This window comes from Alligator mississippiensis, chromosome 9, assembly GCF_030867095.1.
Source record: "Alligator mississippiensis isolate rAllMis1 chromosome 9, rAllMis1, whole genome shotgun sequence".
NCBI classification, from domain to species: Eukaryota; Metazoa; Chordata; order Crocodylia; family Alligatoridae; genus Alligator; species Alligator mississippiensis.
The window spans coordinates 53,090,384-53,102,957 of NC_081832.1; the positions used below are offsets into that span (position 1 = coordinate 53,090,384).

The 12,574-nt window shown below is 38.0% G+C and overlaps 1 protein-coding gene across 10 annotated transcripts in view; it reads right to left on the minus strand.

Moving 5' to 3' along the window:
- The window catches only part of TENM2 (teneurin transmembrane protein 2), a 2,247,577-nt gene that overhangs the window by 800,709 nt on the left and 1,434,294 nt on the right, over positions 1 to 12,574 (minus strand). For all 10 annotated transcript variants that reach the window (XM_059733461.1, XM_059733468.1, XM_059733466.1 and 7 more), the window contains one exon: positions 2,775 to 3,050. In XM_059733461.1, coding sequence (XP_059589444.1) covers positions 2,775 to 3,050 — 276 coding nt within the window. The remainder of the gene's footprint in view (positions 1 to 2,774; positions 3,051 to 12,574) is intronic.

The window sequence follows — 12,574 nt, forward strand, 5'->3', positions numbered from 1 at the left end:
GAAATACTTGGCATGATCAGTTTATATTATTTTTGATTGATCAACAGACGGTTCAAACTTGCTAATATTTTAAGGCTCACGTAATTCTGATTTAAGACAGAATTATACCAATTCTAAAAATGAAGCAAGTGATCATAAGTTCTGTAGATGGTTTTGAATTAGTGCAAAATGTTGAAAAGAGTGATTTATGGAAATTAAGCTTTTTCTATACTATGTGGAAAAGTAGTGAATGCCAAAACCGATTTAATATTAAATGAAAATTGAGTTTATTATTTTGAGGTAGAATGATATCATTTGTGATTAGCAGCTCAGTCTAAAAAATGTCACCTTTTTACAGCTGAAATAGTATGTTGTAACGCAGGAACTGAACCATGTCAGGAAAAGAGAGCAGACAGTACTTTAAATAAATTCAATGAAATCTATGCATCATGAGTTTACCTAATGTGGTTAGGTGCAAAAGAATAAAATTCCATTCAGAGAAATGTCTGTTTTATGCCTCTATCTCCTGAATACTTGAAATTGTATTGGAGAGTGCATTTCTCTTAAAGTATAGATTCTTGTTACTTCCTCTTCAAGAGAAGCATACCTAACAGGTTATTGATTTGGTTCTGAAGGACACAGTGTTTATTATGTAGGAAACCATTGCTGGGCACAAGCGTGAGAAATTAATGATGGCTTTGTAAGTGTCCACGCTGTGGTACTGAACCAGTGGGGCAACTGTCAATCTATATGATAATACATCCCCAAACTTCATAAAATCAGTGATGTGAAAAAGCATTGATTTTCCTGAGCTAAACAGGGTTTGTCAGACAGAAAGCCTGAAAAAATTTACTCAAGTTAACACCTCTGCTTGTAAAATAGTTATTTCAAATTTGTGTGAATATTTTATAAGCAAACATACAAACATATTTGTCATGAAATCCTTACTAAATAAAATGCTAATAATGAACATTAAAGATTAAATTAACGTATCCCTTGTACTTTGCCTGTACTTCATTACATGTCTTTCCTTATTTAGTTAACATTACAATTTGAAAAATTGCCTTTTCAAAATGCATTCATTGTTATCTATTGTCAAATTCATAATAGTTGATATTTCATAAAAAGCACAACTAAAATGAAATCCATTATCTGATCAAAACCAGAGATACCTGCATAGATACGTTCAAATGGTGAAAAAGGTTGCAAGTTAAATCTTGCTTCCACTGAGGTCAATGAAACAAACATTGATCTCAATAAAATTAGATGGCAAGCCCAAAGACTGAGATCGATTGTACTAAGACAAAACTTCAGTAGTCCACATACATTCATTTGAAGTACTGAATATATGGACCCTCATGCAAAGCCTCCTTAAAGTCAATGGTTGTATTGGCTTCAGTGGACTTTGGGTCAGATCATTGAGGATGCTGACAGAAGTGACATTTGGCCCCCTGAAAACTCTTTTAATGACAGCATTAAAGCAAAGCAAATCACTGGCTAGAATAGGTTTGCTTTCTTACACAACTGTTTGCTTTCTTTGTATATGACTAACACATTGGCACTCTTGAGATTGAAAAAAAAAAAAAAGAAAGAATGAAAACTCGCTTTAATATATTAAGAATTCAAGTCAGGTAAAAAAAAAAGCTTAGAATAAAAAAAAAGAAAGAAAGACTCTTCTGATGAGTAACTGAAATAGCTGAATGTTCCATAAAAGTACAGTTTTAAATGAAACAGATAGTGTAAAAGGGAATCTATTACAGTAGCTGGTGTTAAGCAGCTGCTTTATATGGCAGCATTGTTGGGGTTTCTCCTTATTTTCCTAAAATAGCTCACTTTAGAATTAAACTTGGTTTTGTTTCATTTTGTAAAGTGACTTGGGCTCCTTCTCTGCCCACACCATAGGATGGAGAATTAATGGATGCTCTGCGTTGCTCCTCACAGCAAGCTGTCTTTACCAGCTCTATTTTTTTTAAAAAATGTAGTCACACAGTTTTGCTGTGACAAATTTAAAATTGCTTTATAAGAAAATATTTAAATGGTTTGTAAACATTTCAAGGGGCAATTAGCTCAAGTAGTACAAAACAATGCCCATGTGTTTTTCATGCATTGGTTCTGCATTGTGTAATTTATCTTTTTTCCCTGTTTTAGTTAAAAAGATAAGAAACTGTATTAAGCAGATATAGGTACATATCACTTCGACGCACAGATCTGGTTAACAGAACCTCTTGTATACTTACCTTTAATGATTAACCACCTCTGATACATATAAAGCTTAATAATTCCATGATAATATGCCCACAGGACTCAAATCCACTCCAATTAAATTTGACACTTTATATGCTGTTAGTATACTGAAAACTATTTATCTTATTTCATGCTTTATATAAATATCACATACATTTTTTCCCCTGACAAGTTTGTTCACTGATGACATCATTAAATTAACGTCCACAGATTCTACCTGAAGTCTGGTGGACAACATGCATGCAAAATATTGCTATCTAGATTGAAGCATAAAAAGCTAGTATTTGGAAGACATCATAATGAGAAATGTTATCAAAACCAATACCTAAGAACTTACTGAATGCTTTTCTAGATATAGGTCACGAGTTCTCTAGAGTATAAAAACAGCATTTAAAAAGTGAAAGTTATGTTTATGCTATAATGTCTGATCTAGTAATGTTTATAATAATATAAAAATACTCTTGATTATATATATATACAATTTTGGGGCATCTTTACATTTCACACTTACACATGTATATTATGACATATAATAAAAGAAAGAGGCCTACCATTTTCCTCATCTGACTTATTTTCATTGTCAGAGTCAGTCAGTGTAAGGGCTGAATTTTCACGACTCGAGAGACCAGAACTGCGCCTGGATTTTATTCCTCTTCCCCACAGCCTTATAGCATGCTCTGGAGACATTCCTCCCTCTGTATCTGAGTCAGCATCAGACCCAGTACTCAAGGAATAACCTTGATGAAGTATTCCTATGTCTGAGCAGTAACCACTTCGATGGGGAGAGGGTTCACAGATTCCAAGTTCTGCCAGGGTGAAGTTGGTTCCTAGGGGAACATTAAAACAAAACAAAAACAGGGAAGAATTTAAAGCTAAATTACTTTAAAAATTAAAGTTACACACGTTCATTATTTCATAAATATATGCACTATTATGCCTTAGTAATACATTATGTAAGAAGAGCTATGGTTTTGTAAGGTTTTCAGGCCTCATTAGAAGCATATGGCATTGTAGAAATGATAAGTAAAATACACAAAACAAAAAAGTAAAGTCTGAAAATATGACATGAGTTTTTCCTCTCATATTTTCCCTCATCCTGTAATCCTTTAGGATCATGGTTAATATCAAGGTCACAAGCAGTCTTAAAGACCTGGTGTTTTTATATTACACACAGTATGGTGTTTGCAAGACTGGGGTCTTGGTTCTGACCTTGACAGTTGACCCCACTCCACCAAAATGTTTCTATATTAAGTGAAAGCCCCAAATAGATTTAAAATTATGATTTTAATGTTTTAATTTTTAAATGAATATTTAATATAGCTTAGTTGAAAAAGTTGAAGAATGCAAAATCATCTGGAATAGTAAAACACTGAATGTGATATATTCTAGAAAAAATATTACTAGCATCACTACTAACTAGTTACTAGTGTTACTAGTAGTTTTAACATGAAGTTGAAGCTAGGTTAGATATTTTGATATTTCTACTATATCTTAATGAGATGCTTCTCATCATGATTATCATGCTTTTTCCTTTTATTTATAGCAGCACCCTCTACCCACAATAAAACTTTTTGTATTAATAGTATAGCACAAGCAACCTAAGTGGTAAGACTGTAATGTCTGGAGGCAAAACTTCTGGAATTTATGACAAAATAAGGTGGCTTCTAACAGTTCATAATATAACTAAGCAGACAGGTTGCACTTGCAGATTCCTAAAGGTAACAGGCCTGTGCGAATAGGCAACTATTCTATTTGGATTCAGCCAATTCGGATTCGGTCAATTCAATTCAAAGATTCAAATCACTTTTCTGACTTGATTTGGGAAAGATTTGGTGATTCAGAGATTCAGCCATAGGGTATAATGGGGAATCAATGAAATATCTATACTTTTGTTGTCTTTTGCATGATTTGGATGAAACTTGCAGGGTTGGTAGCCTCTCATGAGGGCATGATATATTTTAAGATATATTCTAAGATATATTTTTCTATTTCTGTTTTTTCATAATAAACATATAAACATAACATAAACAAAAAAACACAAGATAATCCATCACACACCACGAGTATATATCCAACACAACATCTTTATTTCTTGCTGTCAATTCCCTTATAAAAAGAAAGGCTCTGTGACAGTCCCATCTGGATACCTTTGATGCTGCTGGTGCTATTTGTGTTGAGCCAGCTCAGTTATTTTGACTTGTCGTCGTTTACAGCGGTGGACCAAGCCGAGGCTGTAAGGGAGGAGGCAGCCTCACGGAGGCACAATTATGTTGTTCAGAGGCTCCAGCACCAGGAAGGACACATCTGAACACACACACAGTTCCACAAGCACCCATGTCATGAGTTTTGCCTGCCTGAGGCCAGAGGTGCAGGACCCCAGACCGTCCCTGCACTTATCTCCTTGACAGCTGGCAGGCTTTGTGGCTGCAGCAGGGGCTAGCAGTCTGCAGTTTTCACCCCCCTGTGCCTTAACACACACAGAGTGTCACTCATGTCCTGAGTTTTACTTGTAAGCAGCTTAAGGTGCAGTTTCCCAGAAACCCCTGCACCTATCTACTTGAAACTTGGTAGGCTTTATGGCCTCAGCAAGTGCTACCATCCCTGCAAGTTTCATGCAAATCAGACAAAAAACAACAAAGTTATAGATGTTTCATTGATTCCCCATTATACCCAATGGCTGAATCTCCAAATCACCAAATCGTTTCCAAATAGATTCGAAAGCTCCAAATTGATTCGGAAAGCCTAAAGCTTCTAGCGATTCAATCTGGATTAATAGATTTGGCCTCCAAATCATCGCCAAATCCGAATCATGTTCCAAAGCTTTGCACAGCCCTACTGGCTAAGTATGGACTTGCAGCTCATTTCTAATGATAGTTCTTTCCATACAGTAATAAATGCACAGGGCCCTTTAAAAATACACAGAAATATTCAGCAGTCTCCCAGCTCTACTGATTTTGGAATTCTTCAAGCTAGGCTAAAAACAAAAAAACAGATTTATATCACTACAGCTGTGGACTATTTAATTCATATTGCTTACAATGCAACTGATTGTGAAGTTTGTGCTTTCATTATAGCATTTTTATTTCCTATTTAAACAGTTATTGACGCTTCTCTCTTTCCATATATAGATACCAAAAAGGACATACAGATAAATATACAGGTAAGTATAGACTATATATGTCTTTTTAAAGTCTTGAAATATTTTCTATTAATAAATAAACTTCATTAATCAGTTCTTAAAGAGAATGGCAATTTCACTTCCATGGGTTAAGCAAGTCAGATAACGTATTATTAAAAAAATAACCAATTTATCCATCTTTATAAGGCTTTTCCTAACCCCACAATGTCACTTAATTGTACAAAACATTTTGGGACCTGAGTTGTATTAAAATCTATACAAAAGAGGTTTTATTCTACTTAACCGTTATCTCCTAACATATCAGTTAAAGAGCAGGAAGTGATTTCTCTTTGAGAAGGACTGAGGTGTTTCCTTGGCAAGCAGGGGTTGGAAGTGCTCCTGGGATAGCAAGTTTCTTCACCACTCAAAGGAAAAACCCTTTGCTTTACTCCGAAGACACTCAACTTCTGCCAGCACTAACAGATTGCTAGATTCTTCTGAAAGGAGGAGGGTCACTGCAACACAGTGTCTGGGTAAGGTGAGTACAGAGGTTGAGAGTTAATGAAATAAAAATGGAGAGTGACTACTTCTAAAGCAGCAAATCTTTAGCTGCGATGTTTAAAAATGAGATAAAAAGAAAAAATACCAAGACAGAAAAGTCACTTCATTTCCCACAGGACTTAATTATAGCAAATTAACCCAATTGTTCTCAATTGAATATATTCTTATTTGAATTCACCTCATGGTTAAATCATTGAAGGGAGCTGTGATATGTATTTTTAAAATTATGGTATCTAAAGAGAAATGGCAAACCATGTGGAACTCAATATTGGAAAGAAAATATCCACATTTTGTGAGAAACTTATTTTTACTCATAGTACTTTCAGGAAAATTTGAAGGAGAATTTTGTCACCCCTACCTAGGCAGGGATTCTTTAAGAATAGTTTTAGTACTCCATTTTAGGTTCATAATGAAACTTGTGGCAGTTGGTCATAAGGCTGGTCTTCCTGATTGAACATACTCTTGTTAATTTCAGTCACTGCTTGCAAATTGTGCAGAATACATTTACCAGAAACTTACAAACTGTTTTGAATGTTGTCTCTGCCTTACTGAATGCAAATCATTCAAAAAAGAAACTCAGTGGTATGAAATTATTCACAATAAACCAAGGAAATACACATAAACTGATGTGAGCTGAAACCTTCAAGTCTGACACATTCTGAATAGGACATCATCAGTATAGAGCACTCTGAAATTAGTAAGACTCTACACCCATTCCCAACCTACAACAAAAGAAGTGTAGTAAAACTTATAAACTATTTCCTTGTTTGTTGGTAATATAAGTATGTGTGAACTCAGACAATTATGAATATATTCGTTTAATAATGCTGTTTTACAAACCCAGTAAAATATGTTAATGATACTCTGTAGAATTTAATAGCCTTTAAATGTCCAGATGATTTCACTCTAATTAGCATTCAGTGCTGACGTACTAAACAAACTATAACATTTGACACCACAAGTGAATTTAAGATGGCTGCTTACATTATTTTCTCAAATATAAATGGTAGTAGTATAGGAAGTGAAACAGAACTCACTTTTTTGCTCATTTTTGCTTTAATTGAGAATTTTGCAAAAATGCATGTGGTTTTCAGAGGTAAAGAGAGGAAGCTATATACAAATTGAGAGTCAGATTGAGGGATAGACACATGGGCCTGGATCAAACTACTTGTCACTGTAGCTTGGAATCCTTTACCAAATGCTAGTTAGTATCAGATGCTACATGTAAAGGTATGAAAAATCCTATGAGGACAGTGTACAACTAAACAAAGTTTAGAACTAGAAGTTGGGCCCTTTGGCCTCACTGGACATGGCCATTGGTGGCAAGCCAGGCTTCTCTCTGCTGGACCCTGCACTCTTGTGCCCCCAATACTTCAGCAGCTCCCAGACCCTGCACTGTGCCCTGGCCTCCATCAGACCCTGTGCTCCCCCCTCATTTGTTGAACCCTGCACCACCCCTCATCCCACCCCTTCTGGAGCTTGCACTGCAGTCCCTGCACCACTTCCTCCCCACTGCTGCTACCACTCCTATCAGACCCTGCACCAATGCTGCCTCATGTCAGATCCTGTACTGCCCCTACCACTTGACCCTGCACCATGCTGCTGCTGCCATTGTGGCCACTACAAGAGTCCTCATGCCCTGGATTGGATCTGGCCTGCAAGGAGCCTCACAGCCCTGAATCAGCCAAGGGTCCCAGATGAGTTTGACATCCCTGGTATAGATTTATTACAGAGTGTCATTAAATATAAAGCTATATCTCTTCCAATTTTGTTTTGTTTTGTTTTGTTTTTTTGGAATTCCATTTAGCATAACCATGTTCTGATTCCCATACAACTATCTAATCTTTTTTGGATCCTATGGAGATGATACCTACTTGTGATACCTCTTGGAAATACATTTCACAGATTAATTGTGGAAAATGTATAAAATATTCCTTTATATAGTTTAAAAAAATTGTTGTTTTCCTTTTCACTGAATTTCCATTCTTTCTTAATCATCAGGAAAAAAGAAATAGGAACACTCACATAATCTTTCCTATAGTGTTCCCTACCAGTTACAATCTTCTTAATTAAGTAATCTTGTTCATTAATATCGTATTCTTTTATTTGCCAGCTCTAATTGTACACTAGGGTTCCAGCGACATTATGTGCAGTAGGGTTCCAGTGACATTAACAAACCATTTTATATATAAAATAATTATATATATATATATATATATATATATATATATATATATATATATATATATATAGGCATATTGGGTATAAAGCTAAAAATTTACAAAACAACAGTTGGCTGAAAGAATGAAGCTTTTATTCTGCAAGTAAAATATGTTTATTTAAAGAATAAACAGAGTACCCATTTCACATCCTGAGTTTTCACAGTATAGATCAAAAGCAGCTTTGCAGCCCAATTTAATTTTCAGTTAGTTTACAATATACTAATCCATATTGTCAAGAATACTTTTTACTACTACTACTTTATATAATATGCTAAATACTTATTTAGCTATACAAATACTCCCAAAGGGTGTGATGAATTAGTGATGGACAATCTCTTCACAAGCACAGCAAACTGAAAAGGGAAAAAAAAGAGTAAAATATCAGCAAGGGGTATTTTCACCTCAGTCGTAGAGAGAAGTTCAGTTGGTTAATAGTGTGACAGAGGATGGGTTTTATTGTAATGTTTTTGTATTAACTAAATTCATGAAATAGTAATGTTGTATGACTTAGTATCTCTTAGCTAACTTATGACAGGAAAAGAATGGGTTAGGCAGGGGCGGGAAATTATTTTGGACAGAGGGCCGCTTCCTGAGTTTTGGCAAGCCATTGAGGACTGCATGATAGGCAGCCACAGGCAGATAAATATTCATTTTCTAAATTTTTGGGGGGCCCCGTGGGCCAGACAGAATGGTCTGGTGGGCCACATCCGACCCCCGGGCCACATTTTGCCCACCCCTCGGTTAGAGGAACAGTGAAGTCAGAATTGCTGGCTTAGATGACAAAATATATCCACCTACAAGACTTTTAATATCCTTATTTACATCAAAGTCTGAGCTGTAGGTGACACCCAGGAAACCCTAGGGAAGCTGAAGGAGATAAGTATGACCATGGCTAAGTCACTGTGAACCGCAGAGTACCTGGCTACAAGGAGAGGCTGAAAACAGAGACCAATGGAGCAGCTTTGGGGCTCCTTTTGTACAGACTGGTTAGGGAACAGTTATTAACTTTAGGGTGTTTAGGGCTGGTTGGGTTGGGCTGGGGACAGAGGAACTGCTCAACCCTTTGAAAGGTGTAGGGAACATCTGGCTGGGTGGCCTTTGTGCCAAGTAAATGCTTTCATTGAAGAGAAGTTTTATTACTTGGAATTCTGGGTTGCCTTTTCTCCCTAACAAGAGATAAAATCCCTTTCTGAGGAACTGAAAGCTACCTCCTTGACCCAGAGCCATAGACATCCAAGGAGGGTCAGGGACTGAAAGGCCTGGGTCTGAGAGTATGAAGAAAAGCTCTTCCATTGGTCTAGAAGCCACACTGGCTTCAGGGGGTACTCTCAGAGACCAGACAAGGCCAAGGGATCCTAGGAAGCACTCTTCTGTGGGGGCCCCACAACAGACATTAAAGTAAAAGAATACATGAATTTCCATACTGAAAGTCCTTCTCATTCAGCATTATACATCTGACAGAGTAAAGGATAAGAATTCAGGTACAGGTAGATGTAGAATAATCTCCTTTATACATGATATTATCATCCTGCTATCTAATGATTAAAGATAGGTTTAGGCCAGAAGCAGGAGGCTTGATCCCTAACAACATTTTTGTTATAAAAAACGATATTCTTGATAACTATATAAAATATACAATCTTTCCAGATTCCTGGCCTCTCTGATTTCTTGCAACAATGTTTCATGAACTAATTATGTTATGTTGTATGAAAAAAGGATTTATTAGTTTTGAACCTATACTTCAAATTTCATTGCATGTCCTTGTGCCATGATAAACAAATAACATACCTTCTCATTGTACTTTTTCTATATAATTCAGTTTGATAAGCTTTTACCACGCTCCCTTTTATTTGTCTTCTTTCTAAGGTAAAGAATCATTGCCTTTTCAATTTATCTTCCTATTTTAGGTCTTTCAGGACTACCTTCTTCACCTCATTTCAAACCATTTTTTGATTTAATACTAATATTAATTATACATTATCAGATGCTCTAGACTTGTCCCAAGAAAGAGGATGAAAACACTTAGAAAAGTGAGAAAAAACAAGAATCTGATTGTTGTCCTCTGGCATTTATGACTTTTCTACTAAAACAAATTCCTTTAATATGGACACACTTTTTAATGTCTGTTTCACATTTACAGATCATCTTATTTGCTATTGAGAGTGAAATACTGTACAGCAGTGCACAAGAAGTCCAGTAGATTCTTGGAGTGTCCTGGGTATAAGTTTTTGATACAGATGGTACACAGACACACTAGCGGGGAAAGCTCTTCTCAACTTGCTGCTCACAAACAGGGACAAATTGGTTGAGAATGTGAAGGTGGAAGGAAATTTGGGTGACAGAGACCACAAAATGACAGAATTTAAGATCCTAAGGGAAGAAGGAGAACAGGAGAATAAAGACACTGGAATTCAGGAAAGCAGACTTCAGCAAACTCAAGAACTGTTGGGCGGGATCCCCTGGGAAGCAAGTCTGAAGGGTAATGGAGTCTAGGACAGCTGGCTGCATTTTAAGAAGGCCCTTTTAGGGGTGCTTATGAACCTATCCTGAGGCAACAGAAGAATGGGAAAGGGAAGTGTAACAGGAGGTCAACCTGGCTAGATAGCAATCCCTTCACTGAGTTTAAACTCAAAAAGTCATCCTATAAAAAGTGAAAACCTGGTCATACTACCATAGAAGAGTATATGAGTATTGCATAGGCATGCAGGGAGAAAACTAGGAAGGCCAAAGCACTATTTGAGATGCAACTGGAAAGAACCATAAAAGGAAAAAAAAAAAAAGAGGGCGAGGGGACAGTCTACAAATCCAGCGAAAGTAAGAGCACCACCAGAAAAAACATTCCTTAGGGAATGCAGGAGCAATCTAGTTATGAATGATGCAGAGAAGGCTAAAGTATTTAATGCATTTTTAAACTGATTCTAGACAGGCAGCTATCAGATGACCAGAATGGTTAGCATCAGCAAACAGCCTAGAGTAGTAGAAGAACAGGTTAAGCATCACTCAGGGAAGCCAAGTGCTTTCAAGCTGGCAGGACCAGGTGGGATGGACCTTAGGACACTGAAGTTATTGGCTGAGGTAATTTCAGAGGCATTATCTATCCTCTTTGAGAAATTGTGGAGCTCAAGTGAGATCCTAGATAAGAGGAAAAGAAAAATTATAGTGACTATCTTCAAGAAAGTGAAAGAGGCAGATCCAGAGAATTATAGACCAGTCGGTCTGACATTGATACCTGGGCTAGGGACAGAAGTTACACAAACTAGTTTAAGTACTTGGAAACTGGTTTAAACCTGTAATAGAACAGATGTTCAGTGCACATAAACAAGTTTCAAAATGGCCAAAACTGGTTTAAGATAAAACTGGATGAATATAGTATCAGACGTAACTGATTTAGGTCAAACCAATTAATGGAACTTCTGTCCCACAGTCCTTCTGGCTGGGTGCTTGCCTATGCAGCCCAGTTTGGAGGCACCAGGGATCCTCCACCTTGGGGGCTTCCCCTCACCCTAGCTCAGGGTCCCCAGCCTAGGGCAGCTCCAGGGAGCTGAGGGGAATTTTTCCCCTGCCAAAACCCAGATCTGCTTGCCTCAGCTGCTGTGAACCTCAGGGAGTAGAGAGTAATTCTCCTGCTTCTCCACAGCTGGTTTTGCCTCCAGTGCTGTGAGTCTGAGACAAAACTAGCTGCAGGGGAGTGGAAGAATTTCCTTCCACTCCCTGAGGTTGCATGGAGCTATCCCATAGACTCGCAGGGGCTGAAAGAAGCAGCTCTGGGGTTTTGGAGGGGAAAAATTCCCCACAGCTCCCTGGGGCTGTCCCAAGACTGGGGGACCCTGGGCTGGCATGGGGGAAGCCCCCAAGGCAAGGGCTCTCTGGTGCCCCCATGCTTGGCTGCATGGGCAGGCATCCAGCTGGAAGGTCTTCTTCTCCCGCCCCCCAGATTTCCCTCTGCTCCCCAGGGCTGCCTGGGCTGGGGAACCCAGGCTGGGGGAAACCTCTTAAGGGGGAGACTCCCCCAAGATGGGAAACCCAGACAGGGGGCTCCTTAACCTCCTGTGGGGTGCGGACTTGGCTGGGCCAGGAATAGCCAGCAGGCTGGGAGACGTGCTCTAGCACCCCCTGGTCTGGGTCAATGCAGGCCTCCCCCTGATTTTCCCAATTGGAAACTGAATGTCAGTTCAGTTGGTTATCAGTTCAACCTATGCTGGGAAGTTGCCTAGATTGAATAGATTCTGCCTCAGGCTTTTTGACTGTTTGTACTTAGCCCTGAAAAGATTATGAAGCACATTCTCAAGGAGTCTATTGTGAAGTACCTAAATGAGAATAAGGTGATCAGGAGCAGCCAGCATGGATTCACCAAAAGCAAGTCATGCCTAACCAACCTGATTTTGTTATATGAGTGGCAGCCTCTGTGGATGGGGGAGAACAGTAACTATGATATACTTTGACTTAAGCA